The 19,910-nt window shown below is 49.4% G+C and overlaps 1 protein-coding gene and 1 pseudogene across 4 annotated transcripts in view; one reads left to right on the forward strand and one right to left on the reverse strand.

The window, feature by feature from the left end:
* Tln1 (talin 1) overlaps window positions 1-19,910 on the forward strand; it is a 34,223-nt gene that overhangs the window by 4,015 nt on the left and 10,298 nt on the right. For 2 of the 4 annotated variants that reach the window (XM_004870135.3, XM_087183713.1), the window contains exons 2-34: window positions 2,366-2,534; window positions 2,777-2,874; window positions 3,578-3,707; window positions 3,808-3,960; window positions 4,217-4,359; window positions 4,470-4,597; window positions 5,287-5,347; window positions 5,987-6,091; window positions 6,447-6,602; window positions 7,760-7,861; window positions 8,242-8,318; window positions 8,541-8,721; window positions 8,899-9,012; window positions 9,109-9,217; window positions 9,451-9,659; window positions 9,818-9,916; window positions 10,296-10,346; window positions 10,893-11,060; window positions 11,252-11,546; window positions 12,109-12,275; window positions 13,238-13,366; window positions 13,518-13,634; window positions 13,726-13,839; window positions 14,040-14,174; window positions 14,330-14,458; window positions 14,628-14,730; window positions 14,885-15,093; window positions 17,377-17,496; window positions 17,679-17,876; window positions 18,081-18,220; window positions 18,406-18,499; window positions 18,599-18,688; window positions 18,791-18,913. In XM_004870135.3, the coding sequence (XP_004870192.1) occupies window positions 2,405-2,534; window positions 2,777-2,874; window positions 3,578-3,707; window positions 3,808-3,960; window positions 4,217-4,359; window positions 4,470-4,597; window positions 5,287-5,347; window positions 5,987-6,091; window positions 6,447-6,602; window positions 7,760-7,861; window positions 8,242-8,318; window positions 8,541-8,721; window positions 8,899-9,012; window positions 9,109-9,217; window positions 9,451-9,659; window positions 9,818-9,916; window positions 10,296-10,346; window positions 10,893-11,060; window positions 11,252-11,546; window positions 12,109-12,275; window positions 13,238-13,366; window positions 13,518-13,634; window positions 13,726-13,839; window positions 14,040-14,174; window positions 14,330-14,458; window positions 14,628-14,730; window positions 14,885-15,093; window positions 17,377-17,496; window positions 17,679-17,876; window positions 18,081-18,220; window positions 18,406-18,499; window positions 18,599-18,688; window positions 18,791-18,913 (4,377 nt within the window). In that variant the 5' untranslated portion in view covers window positions 2,366-2,404. The remainder of the gene's footprint in view (window positions 1-2,365; window positions 2,535-2,776; window positions 2,875-3,577; window positions 3,708-3,807; window positions 3,961-4,216; window positions 4,360-4,469; window positions 4,598-5,286; window positions 5,348-5,986; window positions 6,092-6,446; window positions 6,603-7,759; window positions 7,862-8,241; window positions 8,319-8,540; window positions 8,722-8,898; window positions 9,013-9,108; window positions 9,218-9,450; window positions 9,660-9,817; window positions 9,917-10,295; window positions 10,347-10,892; window positions 11,061-11,251; window positions 11,547-12,108; window positions 12,276-13,237; window positions 13,367-13,517; window positions 13,635-13,725; window positions 13,840-14,039; window positions 14,175-14,329; window positions 14,459-14,627; window positions 14,731-14,884; window positions 15,094-17,376; window positions 17,497-17,678; window positions 17,877-18,080; window positions 18,221-18,405; window positions 18,500-18,598; window positions 18,689-18,790; window positions 18,914-19,910) is intronic. The other 2 variants (XM_004870137.3, XM_087183714.1) reach the window with 1 other exon arrangement.
* On the reverse strand, window positions 16,602-17,377 carry LOC110346791 (cAMP-regulated phosphoprotein 19 pseudogene; annotated as a pseudogene).

A 19,910-nucleotide genomic window follows, 5' to 3' on the forward strand; every position in this document is an offset into this window, starting at 1 on the left:
AGTCAGGGCCAGCCCTTCAGCTGCCCTGTCCAGCCTTAAATGAGCCTCTAGCAGCCCGGAGGCCGGATATGTCAGTCTCAGCCACAAACCCTCCCCCCATCCCCCGCGGTTTCGGACTCAGAGGCCAAATTTGGTAACAGTCTGTTACTCCCCCAACTCTCTTACATTCTGACTCTTCAGTTTTCTCTCTCTCCCTTTGACCCTCGCTGTAACTCCTCATCTTTCTGCAGTTCTCTTTGAGGGTACCTACTCTGACTGTATTCTCCATATGCCCCAAAATTCCTTAGTTCCAATACACTTACATTCCATTCCTTGCTGGGATTTGACCTCCTGTCCTCCATTCCCCCCTTCCAATTGCCCAACTCCTCTGGAATGCATCTCAGGAATGTATTGAGGGAGGAGGAGTTCCCTGGGAGGAGACACGGAGGGGGTGTGTTGTTGCTGTTTCATAAAACATGACAGAGGGGGTAGCAAAGTTCTCAGGCCAGGGCAGGAGCCAGATAGCTTCTACTTCCAGGAGCCTTGTTCTTTGCCATCATTTCCCCAACTACCCCTATGCCTCCCCTCACCCTCTCAGAACCAGGCTGGGAGTTAGGGTAAGAATGACTCAACTCCCTTATCGGGGTCTCACCAGAGACTTCTGAGGAAGAAGTGGGTGTCCATGTATCCAGAGGAAATGGGGGGGGGGGGTTGCACACATACAATTTCAGCTCAGGGTGAAGGGTTCTTTCAGTCCTGCTCCAGCTCCTCGAACTCCTCCAGCTTCTCTGACCCTTCAGCCCTCACTTTTTTGTGGTCAGCAACCCACCACCAGGTCTGTCCTGCTATTGGGAGAGGCACCCATGAATGGGAGGGAACAGCTGCAAAGGGGGAGACTGGGAGGGTCCTCCCTTGTTTGGGAGTAAAGAATAGAGTTACGGTTCTCTTTTGAAATCCTGGGTCATTTGTAAGGTCAGATACGATCTATTAAGCACCAATCCACATCTGCTTCCTGTTTCTATCTAAACTTTCTTTTCCCACACTTTCTCTCCTGGCCTCTTCACCCTCAACCCCTTCCTAGTATCCCTAGTTCTCCGATGCCTTCTGTAGCCTGACACTCTACCTTTGCTTCCCAACCCTGCTTTCTTCCTTTGAGACTAGCAGTTTGCTCCTTTGAGGATGGCCATTTGCGGGAGAGGAATAGGGAGCCTATATTTGTTCATACTCTTAGTTAAAAGACACCCAATCCCCGTCCCCTGCCTGGTCACATCATCCACTGCTAGGCAGACTTGTCTTCTTAAGGCCTTTGCGCCACCTGCTGACCACAGTGGCTCCTCCAGCCTGCTAAGAGGTGCTGCCAGGGAGCTGGAAGAAGGCAGAGTAGGACTCCTGTATGCTGAGCTGAATTGAGAATAGTGTCAGGGGAGGCAGCTGAGGTGGTGGGGAGAGTCTGAGGGTTTGCAGAAGAGGAGAGAGCATAGGAGGAGTTGCAGTGAGACGAGTATCATCTTAGTGACTTGGAAGGAGGGAGGCCTGAGTTATTGTAGGAGCTGTCTAACTTTCCTTCACCTGCCTTGAAACTTTCTCCTCTTTTCCTGGTATCCGTTACCTCTTCTGCAAAATTGAAGAGTTGGCTAGATAATTTTTAAGATCCTTTTGGACTAGAGTTGTAACTCTAGCTTGATTGCCAGAAAAGCCAGATATGGGGATTGGCTCCTTGGAGCTCCTTTGGGAGACCCCACATCTCAGGTTGAAGGGAAGCTAGGGCAGGAGTGGACCTGGATGGCCAGAACAACCAGCATTTGGTCTGCACACCAACCAGGCTAGCTAATCTGTTTGCAGGCCTTTGGAGCCCTTGGGAATTATCTCATGTAACATCTTAATTTTGCAGAAAATGAGGCTAAAGCAATGAGAAGGGAAGATCATATGATGAGTCAGGGCAGAGCTCTGAAAATCCCAGACAGGGAAAAGCCAGCTGAACACAGTAGGAGACAGAGAAGAAAAATACTGACCCAGGAAAAGATGAAAACAAGACAAGGGCAGGTTTGAGAAAGGAGGTGAGCAGGCACAAGTGGCAGGAGAAGCACTTGGAAGAAAGAAGGGGGCACAAATTCCAGTGGTGGGGCCAAGGCAGTATCTTCAGATAACACTGCGTTTCAGACCTGCTATTGTACCTTGCAGAAAAGCCTCTAACTGGACGTCTTAAATGGTCAGAACTGGTACTTCTGATATAAATAATCTAACACTCTGAAATTATTAAATAAGACAAAAGCAACACTGTTACTTTCTGGTTTGATGAATCCCTTTCAAAAATCCCCTCCCTGGGACTCCACTCTCTAGGGGACCTCTTCTGCAGTAAGTGTGTATCCTAATGCCTTTATGCCAGGGCCAGGTATAGCCAGGCTGGAGAGGAGAAGCCGCCACCATGGTTGCGCTTTCCCTGAAGATCAGCATTGGGAATGTGGTGAAGACGATGCAGTTTGAGCCATCCACCATGGTGTACGATGCCTGCCGCATCATTCGTGAGCGCATCCCAGAGGCTCTGGCTGGCCCTCGTGAGTTTGGACTACCTGGGTGGCTGGGCGGGAGTCCTCCATTCCTTCTCATTCTTGGGCTCTTGACCTTAAAGGAGAACCTATTGTGCTCTAAGGTGACTAATCCTCAGGTCTGTGCTCCATGGTTCCCTCTTCCTCTTTAGTTCCAAGGTCACGGGAGAATAGTTAGAGGCAGTGCTGTAGGCATTTGGCCCCAGTGGGATCATCATAAGTCAATGTGATCCATCCTTCTTCTCTTTTAGCCAGCGACTTTGGACTATTTCTATCAGATGATGATCCCAAAAAGGGAATATGGCTGGAGGCTGGGAAAGCTTTGGATTACTATATGCTCCGAAATGGGGTGAGTATCACTTCATCCAGGACCACCAACATCCTCTTCTAGCTAGCTATCCCTTTCCCAAGTCCTGTTTTTATCTCCAACCCCTCCCCATGTTTTTTTCTTGTTCTTATTCTTTGGTTGGGGGGGGGTTGGGGGGGGGCTGTTGACAGGCTCTCACTATGTAGTTCAGGCCATGAACTCACTATGTAGCCCAGGCTGGCCTTGAAGTCACAGCAATCCACCTGCCTCAGTCTCCCAAGTGCTGGGATTACAGGTGTACACCACCATGTCTGGTTTCTTTCTTGTTCTTTCAGGGTTTTGTTGTTGTTTATTTTGTTTTCTTGATGGTGTGAGGGATCAAACTAGGGGCTTGGACATGATGGCAAGCATTCTACTACTCCCAGCCTTCTCATGCTGCTGTTTTTTGGAGATAGGGTCTCACTATATAGTTCAGCCTGCCCTTGAACTCACTATGGAGACTAGGCTGGCCTCAAACTCACAGCAATTCTCCTGCCTCAGCCTCCCAAGTGCTGGGATTACAGGCATGCACCACCACTCCTGGCTCATACTGCTTTCTATTAGTGGGAGTCATAATGCCCTGCTTTTGACTGAACCACTGCACTAATTCCTTTCAGTAATCTACTTTCATCCCCTCTGGCTGTGTAAAAATGAAGTAATACTCCAGCTTCATATAGGCTCTGGGCTCCTTTTCCTGCCCCAACAGGACACCATGGAGTACAGGAAGAAACAGAGACCCTTGAAGATCCGGATGTTAGATGGAACTGTGAAGACTATTATGGTGGATGACTCTAAGACTGTTACTGACATGCTCATGACCATCTGTGCCCGAATTGGTAAGGTGTCTTAGTAGGGCTGAGGGCACAGGCCAGGAGGGTCCAGCCAGTCCAAAAGAGCAGTGCCCAGGAAGCTACTAAACTATCCTCCTGCCCCCAGGTATTACCAACCATGATGAATATTCACTGGTTCGAGAGCTGATGGAAGAGAAAAAGGATGAGGGGACAGGGACCTTACAAAAGGACAAAACACTGTTGCGAGATGAAAAGAAGATGGAGAAACTAAAACAGAAACTACACACAGATGATGAATGTAAGCAGAACTGGGAAAAAGAGCATTGGAAATTTGGAGTGGGGGCAGGAACAGCAGTCATTTTATTCCTTATTTATTTTGCATTTCCTTGTAAAAGGCGCTATTTTATACATTGGGTATGTATCAATAATAAAACCAAATTCTGTGCTTATGGAACTTACATTTAGAGAGGAAAGGTAGGAAATGAAATAAACTTTAGGCACCGGACAGAATAGAGGCCATGTGGCTTGGGACTAAGGGAACTCTCTGTGCCCAGTGAACTGGCTGGACCATGGCCGTACACTGAGGGAACAGGGAGTGGAGGAACATGAAACACTGCTGCTGCGGAGGAAGTTCTTCTACTCAGACCAAAATGTGGATTCCCGGGACCCTGTACAGCTGAACCTTCTTTATGTGCAGGTACACAGCAATCTTGCCTAGAATGGGAGTTATAGTAAGAGGGCCAGAAGCAGACTTGGAGTGTATCCCTTTACCCATATAACATTTGCTTTTTTCTGTGTGCTCTCCAGGCACGAGATGACATCCTGAATGGCTCTCACCCTGTCTCCTTCGACAAGGCTTGTGAATTTGCTGGCTTCCAATGCCAGATCCAGTTTGGGCCCCACAATGAACAGAAGCACAAGGCTGGCTTCCTTGAGTGAGTCCCCCATATCCTACACCCTGTTGAGCCCTGGGATTCCCTGCCATTGTCACCCCGGTGGCCCTGTCTCCATCCTAGGCCTTCTTCCTGTTTCCTCTTCCAAGGTACCAGGGCTTGGCCTTCACAGCCATCATCCCTTATCTCCTCACTGGCCCCATTGGAACATGAGTGGAATCCAGTATCTCTTCCCCTGCACCCTTCCCTAAAGCAAGCCTCTCTCCCTCCCCCGAAGAATTTTTCTACAGTAGCCAGAGGGAAGTAGGATAACATTTTCCTCATAGGGAACATAGATTAAAAAGTCTTCTAAGTCTCATCCACTGGTATTCTCAGTATGCAATTTGGCATGGCTTTCTTAGCTTCCTAAATGCATGGGCATCCTAGGGAGTGCTTCTTCCTCTTGGTTCCCTGAAATAGAACCAAGACCCTTTTTCACTCAGGGACTCAGCCTCCAATTTAAGTTCCTTCAGTCCCTTTCCCCACAAAGAGAGATACAAGTTGCATTCAAGAGTTCGTGCTAAGTTATCTCTATTTTGAAAAACATTCTAGACCTGGTTCCCTCAGAGTCCTACTTGCCCTACAGATAACACTGTCCTAGACATTTCTTCATACCCCTAGACCCACAGCTCATGGCCCACATGTCCTCTGGTGCTATCCACTACATGCTGACCCTCCCTTTTCTGGTGTAGCCTGAAGGACTTCCTGCCCAAGGAGTATGTGAAGCAGAAGGGAGAGCGTAAGATGTTCCAGGTGAATGGGGGAAGGGAAAGCATCTGGGATGACCCGGGAGCTTTGCTGCTTGATCCTACTAAGTGGACCTCTGCCCCCTCACATCTCTGCTCACCCCACTTCCACCCTCCAAGCTATTCTCCCACCTCTCCTATGCCAAAAAAGAAAAAAGAAAGAGAAAACGTGGGCTTTAGTCTCAGTTTCATCACTGCTTTTGCCTTGGAATTCAACTCAGTGTTTTCCTTATCTCTAACATGGGATAACAGTGCCTACTCTGCATAAGATTGATAGGATCATCAAAAGGATAGTAAACCGGAAATTACTGTGAAAGAATAATCTTTGTCCAAATATATTACCTCCACTCTTTGAAAACTCAGCCCAAAGGCCTTTTCTTTGACCTTCTACTTCCTAACTATCCGGCAAATCTCCAGAATGCCTACAAGTTCCCTAACCTCATCCCTGTGTCGTTGCTTATGCATATCCCTGGCTAGCCTCCATCTCATCACCCTTTCATTTCTTATCTCTTACATTCCTGAGCCTTTCTGTGTCCCCATAATACTCTCTCATTATAGCTAACATTTCACCTTCACTCCTTCACTGTGATGTTATGTGATATTATCCGTGTATCTTGCTAAATCCTTTCCCATTTCATACTGAAAGGCACACAAGAATTGTGGACAGATGAGTGAGATTGAGGCCAAGGTACGCTATGTGAAGCTAGCCCGTTCCCTCAAGACTTACGGTGTCTCCTTCTTCCTGGTCAAGGTGAGTTCCAGATCCTGCTCCCTGCCCTCCTTATTTCTCACTCTTGCCGCTTTCTCTTCTCTCTGAGGGTCTCTCTGATGGCACTTAGTTACATTTTTTCCATTCTGCAGGAGTCCCATTCTTTGCCTTGCTTTGACCTTGTGAGAGCCTGCTTGCTGTCAGTCCTCTACCACGACTTCCCTCCCTACCCAGCATTTCCCCTTGTCCTTAGCAGAGCCTTATCCTGGGCATGCTTAATGGACACCCTATTGTAGCCTTCCTGGCCCCACAACAACCCCTTGTGGTCTAGAGCTGATCTATTCTGCAGTCATTCAGTGTCTTAACCTGTAACATAACACTAACCTCTGCCTCACAGGAAAAGATGAAAGGCAAGAACAAACTAGTGCCTAGGCTTCTGGGCATTACTAAGGAATGTGTGATGCGTGTGGATGAGAAGACCAAGGAGGTGATCCAGGAGTGGAGCCTCACCAACATCAAACGCTGGGCTGCCTCTCCAAAGAGTTTCACCCTGGTAGGTCTGGGGCTCCAATGAGAAAAGGCTTTGGGGTCTTCCAGAAGGGACAGCTACAGAGATCTGTCCCCCTCCTCTTGGGTAGGTGTACTGAGCATGTCTCCAGGCAAAAGGAGAAATTCAGAACTGTTGCAGGAAGATGGAGGTTAGAGTAGATGGAGAAACTTACATTCTGGCAAGTGAACGGTGCTTAAATGAAGCAGGTGATACACATGCTCTTTAAAGTCAGCAGAGGACTAGGGATGTAACTCAGTGTTAGAACACTTGCCTAGCATACACAGACACAGGCCCTGGATTCAGTCCCCAGAACAGCAAAATAATTGAAAGAAGAACCAAACTGTAACGATCGAGGAGAGATTTCAGAAATTTTTGAGAGGGAGGGAAAGACTATAGAAAAACAACCCTCCTCTCAACAGTAACTATTTACAATTGTTTTTTCCTTCTGACTTTGTATTTTGGGGTTATGAATTGAAAACTGATACTAACTTGAGAAAGTATCTGAGGAATGGAAATAGAAATTATAGTAAATATCATTTTTCCATTTTGAATACTGTTGCCAACCTTCAAGTATGGTCATTTAATAACAAATCTTTCCATCCTCCCAGTTTTATCATCAGGGGTAGAGTACTTGAAATTGTAGCAGAAAGGCCACCTCTCAGAAACAGTATTTCCCTTCATGGAGGAAAGTTGGTTGGCTAGGTGGGGTGGTGGATGCCTGTAATTCCAGCACTCTGAGAGGTTGAGTCAGAAAGAATGAAAGTTTAAGCCCAGTCTGGGCAACTTAGTGAGACCCTGTCTCAAAATTAAAAAAAAAAAAATGTAAAGGGCTGGTGATGTAGCCTAGGGGAAAGTCCCAGTCCCACACACATAACACAGTGGAACAAACCAAAAGCAGGAGGTTGGCACATGCCTGTAATCCCAGCACTCAGGAATTCAGGAAGGAGGATTGGCATGAGTTCAAGGCCAGCCTGAAGTACAGAGTGAGACCTTGCCTCAAATAACAAAACAAAAAAGCAGAAAAGTGAAGAAGGTAGGCTTCTTCTAGAAGGCTGTTGGCCTGGGGAGGCATCCTCATCAGATCAACCAATGGGGTCCCTCCTCTTTTCCATCCTGGATAGATTCTAGCTTTCCACTGAGTCTCTACCTTGTCACCCTAGGACTTCGGGGATTACCAGGATGGCTACTACTCAGTTCAGACTACTGAGGGGGAGCAAATTGCACAGCTCATTGCTGGCTACATCGACATCATCCTGAAGAAGGTGAGTGCTGGTGCCCAGCTTTCTGTCTATGACCACCCCCAAGCCAGTCCTTAAGAAATAGGGACCTATAAGGGCCGGGGATTTAGCTCAGTGGTTTCGCTGCTTGCTGCGCAAGCGCAAGGACCCAAGTTCGATCCCCGGTACCAAAAAGAAAAAAAAAAGAAACAGGGACCTATAAGGGCCGGGGATTTAGCTCAGTGGTTCTGCTGCCTGGCTCCCAAGCACAAGGTTCCGAGTTCAATTCCCGGTACCAAAAAAAGAAAGAAAGAAAGAAACAGGGACCTATGTTCTAGAAAAAACAGCTGACTGAGAAAAGAAGAGGCAGTCTTTCCCCATTGTCTCTTCCTTTTAATTGCCCCAACTTCTTTTTCTTCTTACAGAAAAAAAGCAAGGATCACTTTGGACTTGAGGGAGATGAGGAGTCTACTATGCTGGAGGACTCAGTGTCTCCCAAAAAGTAGGAATGAAGTTATATTGGCCCAGGGGTAGGGAAGGCAAGGTCTGGCTCTATGGAATGTTGGGGGTGGGGATCCTTAGGATGATTCTTTCACTAGGCACAACCTGTAATAAGACCTCTCAAACCCAGATCCCAGGACCTGCAGAGGTGGCGGAACTAGGGGCTGGGATGGAGTGGAGATGAGGAGTCCCCTCTGTGTTGCATGGTTCTTCTTGTCTCCAGGTCAACAGTTCTTCAGCAGCAGTATAACCGGATGGGCAAAGTGGAGCATGGCTCCGTGGCTCTGCCTGCCATCATGCGCTCTGGAGCCTCTGGTCCTGAGAATTTCCAGATGGGCAGCATGCCACCCGCTCAGCAGCAGATTACCAGTGGCCAGATGCACCGAGGACACATGCCTCCTTTGGTAAGAGTGCCCTCACTTCCACCATGGTGCCCAGACCCTTCTCCTACCTTCTACTGGGCCTAACCAGGAGTTAGACTGTCTTTTCCTATTTGTATTCCTAGTCTCTGGTTCTCCTTTACCTTCTCGATTCTCTAAATGTTCCAGCCCAGTCCTGTTACTCCTCCCCTTATTTTTTAGACTTCAGCCCAGCAGGCCCTCACTGGAACCATCAACTCTAGCATGCAGGCTGTGCAGGCAGCCCAGGCCACTCTGGATGACTTTGACACTCTGCCTCCTCTTGGCCAGGATGCTGTGAGTATGGGATGGAGGAGAGGCCAGTGGTCCTGAAGCTAGGACTCCCAGAGATAGAGGGGTTAACCAAACCAGAGGTTTTTCTCCTTCTCATAGGCCTCTAAGGCCTGGCGTAAGAACAAGATGGATGAGTCAAAGCATGAGATCCACTCCCAGGTAGATGCCATCACAGCTGGTACTGCCTCCGTGGTGAATCTGACAGCAGGTAGGCTAGATGCCAACTTGTATATGTGTGAGGGAGAAGGGGGAACAAGCATGTGTAAGCATGCATGTGACTGGCTCCGTGTGTGACTGTACCCTGACTCATTATGGAAGGTTCTGTGTGTGTACAGTTCTCCCCAGACGTGTGTGACTAATTGGGTGTGACGGTGCTCCTTCCCTAGCCTGCCATCTAGCCTGTCCTGTCTCTCATGCTCCTCCTCTTCCTTTTGCCCTCAGGTGACCCTGCAGAGACAGATTACACTGCAGTGGGCTGTGCAGTCACCACAATCTCCTCCAACTTAACGGAGATGTCCCGTGGGGTGAAGCTGCTGGCTGCCCTGCTGGAGGATGAAGGTGGCAGTGGCCGCCCCCTGCTACAGGCAGCAAAGGGCCTTGCAGGGGCAGTGTCCGAACTGCTACGAAGTGCCCAACCAGCCAGTGCTGAGGTCAGGGGCTATAGGGCTGGGGTGAGGGTGGACAAAGTGTTCAAGCCCAAGGAGGGGCAATCCAAGTTGCATGATGGAAGTGTATCCCAGGGGCCTCAGAGACCCATTGGCATGTGATTAGGATTGGGCAGCTTCTGACAGGTGTTCACTCTCCACAGCCCCGTCAGAACCTGCTGCAAGCAGCTGGGAACGTGGGCCAGGCCAGTGGGGAGCTGTTGCAGCAAATTGGGGAAAGTGACACTGACCCCCACTTCCAGGTTGGTGACTTACCCAGCCCCCAGAACCCCCACTTCTAGAAGGTAACCTCTGATCCTGAATCCAGTTCCCAGTTCTCTGCTTCTATGAATTGACCCCTCCAAACCAACCTGAACCTCAGTTTCCAGGGATTCTAGTCTCTTTTTAGGAGGTGAGAATTCAGAACCCCTGAATTTAAACTTAATCTACTACTTCACTCTTGGCCCTCATTGATGATATTCTTAGCCCTCTCTTCTGTATATACAGCCCTTGCCCCAGCCTGAGGCTGTCTTGAGCCAGTCCCACTTAACCATGCTAAGGACGGTGGTCCTCCACCTCTCCCTCTCCCCCACCCCATGCCAGTTGCCTCAGTTAACTTTTCATCCTGGATTTCCCATGCAGATATGTGCACCCAGAGGGGCTGGGGTTCGATCTCCCCCCGATTCCCCTACGGTAACGGCCTCTGGCCTGGGCCTTCCCAGCTTGGTTCTTTCTGAGCCGCATACACTCGTTGCTGTACTCCTCCCCCAGCCTCCTGGGAGAGCAGAACATGATGGGAGTTGGAGAGTCCTGGCCAAGGCAGGGTTGGAAAAATGGAATTAGGTAGACTAGGACAGGAACATGTTCCTGAGACTCCAGGATGACTGCTTGCAAACCAAGATTGAGAAGAAACGGAAAAAGGAAGCTAGGGGAGGGACCCCAAGAGGTCCCACTCTAGCCCAGCACCACCCCTCCCTCCCATCACTGTCCGAGTGTATCCGCCTCAGGCATTTCTCCCACTGGTATAGGCTCTCTTTCTTTCGGTGTGGGCTTGTTCCTTGGTGGGCATTCTGTCCGGCTGAGTGCTCAAGGCTGGGGCTTGGGGTTGGTTCTGGTTGCTTCTGCGTACACTATCCTCTGATTGGGGTTGATGGGAATAATGAAGCAGCTTATGCCTTGAGACATGTCCATGGATCCCGAGCTCCATCTCAGGTCATGCTAACTGCTGTTTGCTCACAGGATACTCTAATGCATCTGGCCAAGGCAGTGGCAAGTGCTGCAGCTGCTCTGGTCCTCAAGGCCAAGAGTGTGGCCCAGCGGACAGAGGACTCAGGGCTTCAGACCCAAGTTATTGCTGCAGCCACACAGTGTGCCCTGTCTACCTCCCAACTGGTGGCTTGTACCAAGGTGAGCCCAAAGGTTGCTGTAGCCTGTGCCTACTACTCATGCTGCCACACATACCCTAAGCCTCTCATTTCATCCTTTTGGCTCTCAAGCCCTCATTACCCATCCAAGTGACTACTGTGAGAACTATAAACACTCCATCTCGTGACTTCTTTCCCTTGCCTACATATCTTGACACTCTGTTTCCCCCACAGGTAGTGGCACCTACAATCAGCTCACCTGTTTGCCAAGAGCAGCTAGTGGAAGCTGGACGACTGGTGGCTAAAGCCGTGGAAGGCTGTGTGTCTGCCTCCCAAGCAGCCACAGAGGATGGGCAGCTGCTGCGAGGAGTAGGAGCAGCAGCCACAGCCGTCACCCAGGCTCTGAATGAGCTGCTGCAGCACGTAAAAGCCCATGCCACAGGGTCTGGGCCTGCTGGCCGTTATGACCAAGCCACTGACACCATCCTTACTGTCACAGAGAACATCTTCAGCTCCATGGGTGATGCTGGTAAGGACACTTATCCCCAGAAAAACAAAAACCCCAGTGAGATTCCCCAAGCCCAGTGGATATTCCCATGCAGACCCATCCACCTCACCTTACGGACTCAGCACAGTGTGGCCTTGCCAGCCATGCAGCCATGGGCCTGTTGTTTACTTTCAGAAACCTCTCCTTCCCTGTCTGTAAAGCAGAAACAAAAGCCCTGTTTTGTCACCCTTGTATTGTTTAGTGAATATACACAAAAATGTGGAAAGTGGCATAATTAATAGCTAGTCTTCTCCACTCCATCCTCTTACTCCCAAAAGCCTTCACAAACAGAATCTCATTTTTCTCAAGACTTCTGCTGAAAATACCTGGTGACTGTCCTCCCTCCCATAAGAACTCATTGGGAAATCTGTTCTTCTTCAAGATCCTAAATGAGCACAGAAAAAAAATAACTAGAGAAAGCACTTGAGAATGTAAAAGAGTCTTTGTCTTTTGTTAAAAGCCCCATCTGTCCTCCCCCTTATCTTCACCCTGACACCCTCTCAGTTCTCTGGCTTTCTCACCTGACTGTCCCTTGTGTTGTCAGGGGAGATGGTGCGACAGGCCCGCATCCTGGCCCAAGCCACCTCAGACCTGGTCAATGCTATCAAGGCTGATGCTGAAGGGGAGAGTGATCTGGAGAACTCTCGAAAGCTCCTGAGTGCTGCCAAGATCCTAGCTGATGCCACAGCCAAGATGGTGGAGGCTGCCAAGGTACAAAACCTACCGTGCAGACCCCCAGACTGGTTCCTGAAGGGAAGTAGGTCTAGATGGAGAGTGTCAACTGATGGGGAGACCCCAGAAAAGCAGAAAAATGTAAAGAGAACAAATAAGGAAACACTCAGGAAGCAAACAAACCCCCTGGCTGCAGGTGGGCAGTGTCCCTGGTTTCCAGCCATTGTGACTTCCAGAGTATTTGCTGCCTGTGGCAAGTGTCCATATTCTTTTTCTTTTTTTTCTTTTTCTTTTTTTGGTACCAGGGATCGAACTCGGGACCTTACACTTATGAGGCAGGCAGTGGAACCACTGAGCCAAACCCCCAGCCCCCCATATTCTTTTTCTTCCTTTAAACTCAAAGTCTACTATTCCTACTTTTCCCCCACCTTGCTGCCACCACCTGCCTGGAACTCTTCTCCTTCCTAATCTCTCCTGTGAAAGTACATAGGTCTTCAGTCTCAAGAGTCTCCATGCTAACAGTACAGAGAAAGACAAGGCATTAGGACAATGAGATAGGTGCAGAGGACTATTGGAAGGAAGTTGCAGTAATTGCCAGGTTCTGGGCTGTGGGGCTCCTCAATTTGCAGGAAGAAATGGTTCCCTGCTTAAGAATTCTGAGATCCCTTCTCAAAGTGAATCCTCCTTTTCCCAGGGAGCCCTGCTCACCCCACTCACCTGTAGCATTCTGGGTGTTCTTTAGGAAGTGGGGCAAGCCACAAGAAGAGGAAGAATTGACGGTTCATCTTAAAGGAGGTCAGCATGACAGAGGAATCCAGGCACCCCAGGGCCATCCCACTGTCCTTCTGGAGGCAGTTCCTCGTAGTGATTGCCTTTCACTGTGGATAATTAAAAATGAGCTCAGGAAAACAAGTGAATTTTAAACTGAGTCAGGGGCCAGAAAAGAGCATATTTAGGGTCCACAAAGATGCTGAGTGATGACTGTCTCTCCCCTCTCTCAGGGGGCAGCTGCCCACCCCGACAGTGAGGAACAGCAGCAGCGGCTTCGAGAGGCAGCGGAGGGGCTCCGCATGGCCACCAATGCAGCTGCACAGAATGCCATCAAGAAAAAGCTGGTGCAGCGCCTGGAGGTAAGGTTGGGAAGTCAACCAGAGCAAAATTGAGTGGTATGGGAGGAATAAACCAGGCAGTACATGCAGGGAGTCAGTTTCCTTGGGGCATAGTATGAGCCTGGAGGGCCTGGGACTGCATGCGCTTGTCCTCACTACTCTATCCTCACAGCATGCAGCCAAGCAGGCTGCAGCCTCGGCAACACAGACTATTGCTGCAGCCCAACACGCAGCCTCTACCCCCAAGGCCTCTGCAGGCCCCCAGCCTCTACTGGTGCAGAGCTGCAAGGTGAGTCTCTTAAGAGGACTATGGTTGGACAGAGGAGTGGAAAGAGAAGGCCTTTCCCTCAGTCTGGTGCTCATGACATTTCCACCTACAGGCTGTGGCAGAGCAGATTCCACTGCTGGTGCAGGGTGTCCGAGGAAGCCAAGCTCAGCCTGACAGCCCTAGTGCTCAGCTAGCCCTCATTGCTGCCAGCCAGAGCTTCCTACAGGTAAGGGACACTCTCACCTTTCAAACCAGATGCTCTGTGCCTTTCCTAGACCCTATACCTACAGCAAGTTGAGTATTTACTGGTAGTCTCTTTGGTAATACCAAGCCCCAGTGCTCACCATGTCCTGACCATCATTGGTCCCTGTACCCAAGCCCAGGGAGAGGACGGCATACCTCATCTACCAACCTGTTCCCCAACAGCCAGGTGGGAAGATGGTGGCAGCTGCAAAAGCTTCAGTACCAACAATTCAAGACCAGGCTTCTGCCATGCAGCTGAGTCAGTGTGCTAAGAACCTGGGCACCGCACTGGCTGAACTCCGTACTGCTGCCCAGAAGGTATGGGAGCTGGCTGTAGCTGTGGAAGATGAGGGTGGAATACTGGGATGACAGGGAATCTGTACAGAACAACCTTGAACAAGGATGACTGTAATCCGAAGCTTTGGTGAGATACCATACCTCCTACATCCAAAACCCCTTCTTAACTATGACAGGCTCAGGAAGCATGTGGGCCTTTGGAGATGGATTCTGCACTGAGTGTGGTACAGAATCTAGAGAGAGACCTGCAGGAAGTGAAGGCAGCAGCTCGAGATGGCAAGCTTAAACCTTTACCTGGGGAGACAGTGAGTATTAAGAATCCTTACACAAATCCTAAAGTCTCCCCATCTCTGCTGCAGAGCTGCCCTGAACCTAATTTAAACTTCCAGCTATCTCCAGCTGCCTTGTCAGTTGCCTTTTCCTCACTTTCGTCTTTCCCTGAGCCTGACTTCCTCCCACCCACTTCATCCATAGATGGAGAAGTGTACCCAGGACCTTGGCAACAGCACCAAAGCCGTGAGCTCTGCCATTGCCCAGCTGCTGGGAGAGGTTGCCCAGGGCAATGAGAATTATGCAGGTATGTGGGCACAGGGGCAGGAAGGGAGCATGAGGGGTAGGGAAGTGGGGAAATGGGAGCTAGATGAGGGGTGGGGCTGACAGAGGAAACCACGGGGATCAAGGCTTGCCAATGAAGGTGGTTTTTCCCTTCCCCTCCCTCCCTGTTTCCCTAGGTATTGCAGCTCGGGATGTGGCAGGTGGACTGCGGTCACTGGCCCAGGCTGCTAGGGGTGTAGCTGCCCTGACATCAGATCCCACAGTGCAAGCCATTGTGCTTGACACCGCCAGTGATGTACTGGACAAGGCCAGCAGCCTCATCGAGGAGGCGAAAAAGGCAGCTGGCCATCCAGGGGACCCTGAGAGCCAGCAGCGGCTTGCCCAGGTCAGGTATTGGGAAGGGCCACTGCCCTTCTCGTTCCCAGGTCCCTTCATAAGCACACCCCTCCTTCCCCCACCCCAAACTCCCCAACCCTGCCAAGCTGGAGCAAAGGTTTCTAGGCTTCACCTGCACTGACAGGAGGACATCTTGGGTTGCTCACAAGAAATCCTCTCTGGGGTCCACCTTTTTTTTGTTTTTGTTTTTGTTTCATTATAAAGTTCCTTTTATTTAAACAGTTGTCAAGTATTAGTAATAATACAGGATTGAGCGATCAATTAACAACTGAGAAATTAGAAAACACCATTATTGTGTCACAAAATACAGCATTTAGCACAGCAAGTTTAGAGTAAGGGTTCAGACACCGGGCCTTTCATAGCCACCGAGCAGCCCAAGACCAGGAGTCAAAGGAGCAGAGGAAAAGGAAAAAGCCAGGGTGGGGAGGGCCAGGATGGAAGGCAGAATATGGAAGCTTTTTATTCTATGTGCCCAAGGGTGGTGTGGAAGTAAAACGTGTCTACATTTAAAAGTTCATAGAAATCATATGAATTGCAGCTTCCACAAGAGTCAAAAGGAAATGTTCTGCACAGGACAAAGATATGCCTAAGCCACATATCGTATGTGCACAAGGCCACTGAGTGTCACGGATGTGAGGAACAAAAAGCTTCATTCTACGGCCCAAGACTGCAAACTGCTCTCATTACACAAAAGCTGCAGCAATAGTTTTGTGTAGGAACTTTTGTGCTTAGGGTTGGCACATTATATACTCTCTAATATGTGAAATTAATGCAGACAATAAAGGTTGTGCAAAGCTGCTGTATTTACAAAAATGGCACAAAAGTGAATCCATTAGTTGATGCACCTGCATACTTCACATCTTGCAAGGAGAGTGTACTAACGCCACAGAACTGAGTAGGAACGCGGCCTTCAGGGGGCAGCTGGTAAGCACTGAGTTATAGAAGTTACACCAGAAGGGCAAATATTGCCCAAGTAAAATGCTACTGTTAAAGCTGAAACAGGTTTAAGGCCATTCAAGTTCATGCAAATCTTTTGGAGTTCCCGTCTCTCCATGTTTGATTATGTGACCCTTCTTCTAACTTGTGGTCTTAAACTTCCGTTTTACAAAATCCAAAAGGAAAATAAAGAAGAAATTGTACAAGAGAGATTATGTTAAACAGGAGTAACATACAAAGCTATCACTAAGATGAAGGAAGGAAAGCCAAAACAAACTTGTAGAACTTGCTTGCTGCTTGCTGGAACCAGCCCTACACTGGGGTGAGGTGATATATACAGTTGTTTTCAAGTAGATGACATGTGTTGCTCAACATGTCCTTCTCATCAGTGCACTGGTGAACTAGTCAGAACCTCTACACATGTCTATGCCCTTACACTGGCAGCACTTACTACCACTACTTGCAAAGCTGTAAGTCGTGCATGACTTTGTGAATGAAAAAAGGAAGTAAAAAGTGGGTAAGTAACAGATTAAGGAGGAATAAAGGGAATGAGAAGATTCATGCAGTTCAGCTCTTTTAATCAGCCAGCCAGCTTGCTTGTGACAAGGGATAGTTTCCGCTGAGGAAGGTCCTGCGGAGTGGGAATGTGGTCACCAGTGACCTCGGTCTTATCCGGGGTCGCAGTAGGCAGTTGCTTGTTCTTCATCTTCGCCTTAACCATGTTGTAATCCCCAGAATCAAAATATTTTTGCCCTTTCTGCAAGTGTTTCCTTAAAAACTCAGAACCTCCAGGCTTCTGTCCCAGGTGAGGATACCTTGCTTTTAGTTTTGCTTCTTCAGCTTTCTCTGGACTGGTGACTTTATCTTCCATTTCCTTCTGTTCCTCGGCCGACGCCGCCTCGGGGCCCTCCACAGACATGGTGCTCCCACTGCGGGCTAGTTGCCACAGGTGTCGGGATGACGGGCCGAGGCCGCCCCCTCCCTGCCCCGGGCCACCGCCGCCTCAAAAGTGGCTGCTGCCTGCAATGCCACGCCCTCGCCTCGCCAACCTGTCCTCCGGCCACGTGACGCCCGAGCACTTCCTCTTCCCTTCTCTGGGGTCCACCTTTTCAGTCTTAGAAGAAGTGTCTCAGTTGGATTAAGGCAGAAGCCTAGCTAAGTGCCAAGTTTGATCACTATTGCTAGAGGTCCTAACTTCAGCCTGTTCAGCTGTTATAACTCCTTTCCTCCATTTTCTGAAGCTAGAGAGCTGGTTATCTCCTGTGTGTCCCAAGGAGAAGGGAGAGGTCGCACAGATTTTTCCCACTTTGGCAACTCCATCTCCTTTCCACTTCAGGTGGCCAAAGCAGTGACCCAGGCACTGAACCGCTGTGTCAGCTGCCTACCTGGCCAGCGAGACGTGGATAATGCCCTGAGAGCAGTTGGAGATGCCAGCAAGCGACTCCTGAGTGACTCGGTAGGAGGACCAGGGCATGGAGGGGACAGAGAAGTCAGAAAACTCAAAGCCTGCCCTTCCTACTTCTAGACTTCTCCTTTGGCCTGGCCTTCCAAATCTGTCCCCATTCATTACTCTCAAGTTATGTACCCACCCTGTCAGCCCTCATTTCCCAACTTCTCCCTTGCCTCATTCCCCTGCAGCTTCCTCCCAGCACTGGAACATTTCAAGAAGCTCAGAGCCGGTTGAATGAAGCTGCTGCTGGGCTGAATCAGGCAGCCACAGAACTGGTGCAGGCCTCCCGGGGAACGCCTCAGGACCTGGCTCGAGCCTCGGGTCGATTTGGACAGGACTTCAGCACCTTCCTGGAAGCTGGTGTGGAGATGGCAGGACAGGCCCCGGTATGAAGAAGCAGGGGGTCTGGCTGCATGGTCCCTTAAGGAGCTAAGTGGCACCTGGGTGACTATAAAGTCTGGACATGCTCCTGGCTCCTTCCCCCTCTCCAGTCTTGAGCAATACTTGAATGTCTGGGAAAGAAGATCCTTTTATAGAGATATATAAGAAAGAAGAGGACAATGTATATATGACTTTCTTGCTTTCAACAGAGCCAAGAGGACCGGGCCCAGGTTGTATCCAACTTGAAGGGCATCTCCATGTCTTCAAGCAAACTTCTTCTGGCTGCCAAAGCCCTGTCCACAGACCCTGCTTCCCCCAACCTCAAGAGTCAGCTGGCTGCAGCAGCCAGGTAAGCAGGAGCTGGGAAGCCCAGTCCTGGAATGTGTAAGAAGAACTGAGGAGGAAGCATTTTGTAAGACAGCCCCAGCTTATGAGTGGCAAGGCAAAGGAGAAATAGCCGGAGACATCCCATATACACAGGACCAAGGAATGATGATCCATTCACTTATTCACTCACCTTTCTGTTGCTCCCAGGGCAGTGACTGACAGCATCAACCAGCTCATCACCATGTGCACCAAGCAGGCGCCTGGCCAGAAGGAGTGTGACAATGCCCTGCGGGAATTGGAGGTGGGCACTTGGCAGGCCAGCAGAGGTTGAGGTTCAGGAGGGTGCTCTGGGCTTGGGCTGAGGAAGTTTTGGATCTCATGTCTCTCTCCCACTACACAGACAGTTCGGGAACTCCTGGAGAACCCAGTCCAACCTGTCAACGACATGTCCTACTTTGGCTGCCTGGACAGTGTCATGGAGAACTCAAAAGTAAGTGTAGCTGAAAGCCCAGGCAGGAAGATGAAACTAACCAGATGATGCCCAGTACTTGAGGGACATGATCTGAACCTTCTGATACCTTCTGTTCCTCAGGTGCTGGGTGAGGCCATGACCGGCATCTCCCAAAATGCCAAGAATGGGAACCTGCCGGAGTTTGGAGAGGCCATTGCCACAGCCTCCAAGGCTCTCTGTGGCTTCACTGAGGCAGCTGCACAGGTTATTGCCCTGAGATTCCCTGGAACAGCCTCTGCTGTCCCTTCCCCACGCCCCCTCAGCCCAAATCACATGTGGATAAATCAAGAATTGTGTGTCTCCAGAGCCAACTCTATGGAACCTGGAGTTTTCTCCCTCCTGAGCTGGATTCCAATAATCCTGATCACTGCAACCCTAAACTGGTGTTTTGGTGATGATTACACTGTCCAACCATGAGGCCTCCTTTTTTATTAAAATGGTATATAACAAAATTTCCAGTTGCTGAAAGGTACCACTTCACTGTCTTCTTCTACATTATCAAGTATAAAACTATCTAGAAGGGTCGGGGATTTAGCTCAGTGGTTTCGCCGCCTGCTGTGCAAGCGCAAGGACCCGAGTTCAATCCCTGGTACCAAAAAAACCCCAACTATCTAGTAACTTTAGAATGTTTGCTTTAATACATGAGTACTTAAGGCAGAGTGGTTTGAGAGTTCATCCCAGACTGTTTCCCTGAAAGCCTACCATTGTCCTGCTCCCTCAGTCTCCTCCACCTCCCCTATTACATTGGGTACCCTCCTCTATGTAGCTTGACTTCTTAAAATCTTTGTTTTTCTTTTCCTCATTTTTGGAAAAGCATAAAGATGAAAAACCAGAGCTATCATGTGTTGCTTGAAGTACAAATCAAATATGATGGTCTTCAATCGTAAAAATCATTAGCAACCATTATACCTGTCCTGTCCTGCTTTCCCAATCTTTGAAGCTTGGAGGTATTGTCAGTGTTAATTACCTTAACAGCTTTCATTTTCCAGAGCTATGTTGTTTTATTTTTGGTTTTGTTTTTTTGGTGTGGAGATACCAGGAAGGGAACTCAGGGCCTTGTGTTTGCTAGGCAGGTGCTGTACCACTGAGCTACATCCCTGGCCCTTGTTTTTGTTTTTTGACCAGCGTTTCATTATATTGCCCAGGCTGGCCTCAAAGTCCTGGGCTCGGGTGATCCTTCTGCCTTAGCTTCCTAAGTAGC

This window comes from Heterocephalus glaber, unplaced genomic scaffold (assembly GCF_053883595.1).
Source record: "Heterocephalus glaber isolate CG9 unplaced genomic scaffold, H.glaber_assembly_v1.0 deba00001481, whole genome shotgun sequence".
NCBI lineage: Eukaryota > Metazoa > Chordata > Mammalia > Rodentia > Bathyergidae > Heterocephalus > Heterocephalus glaber.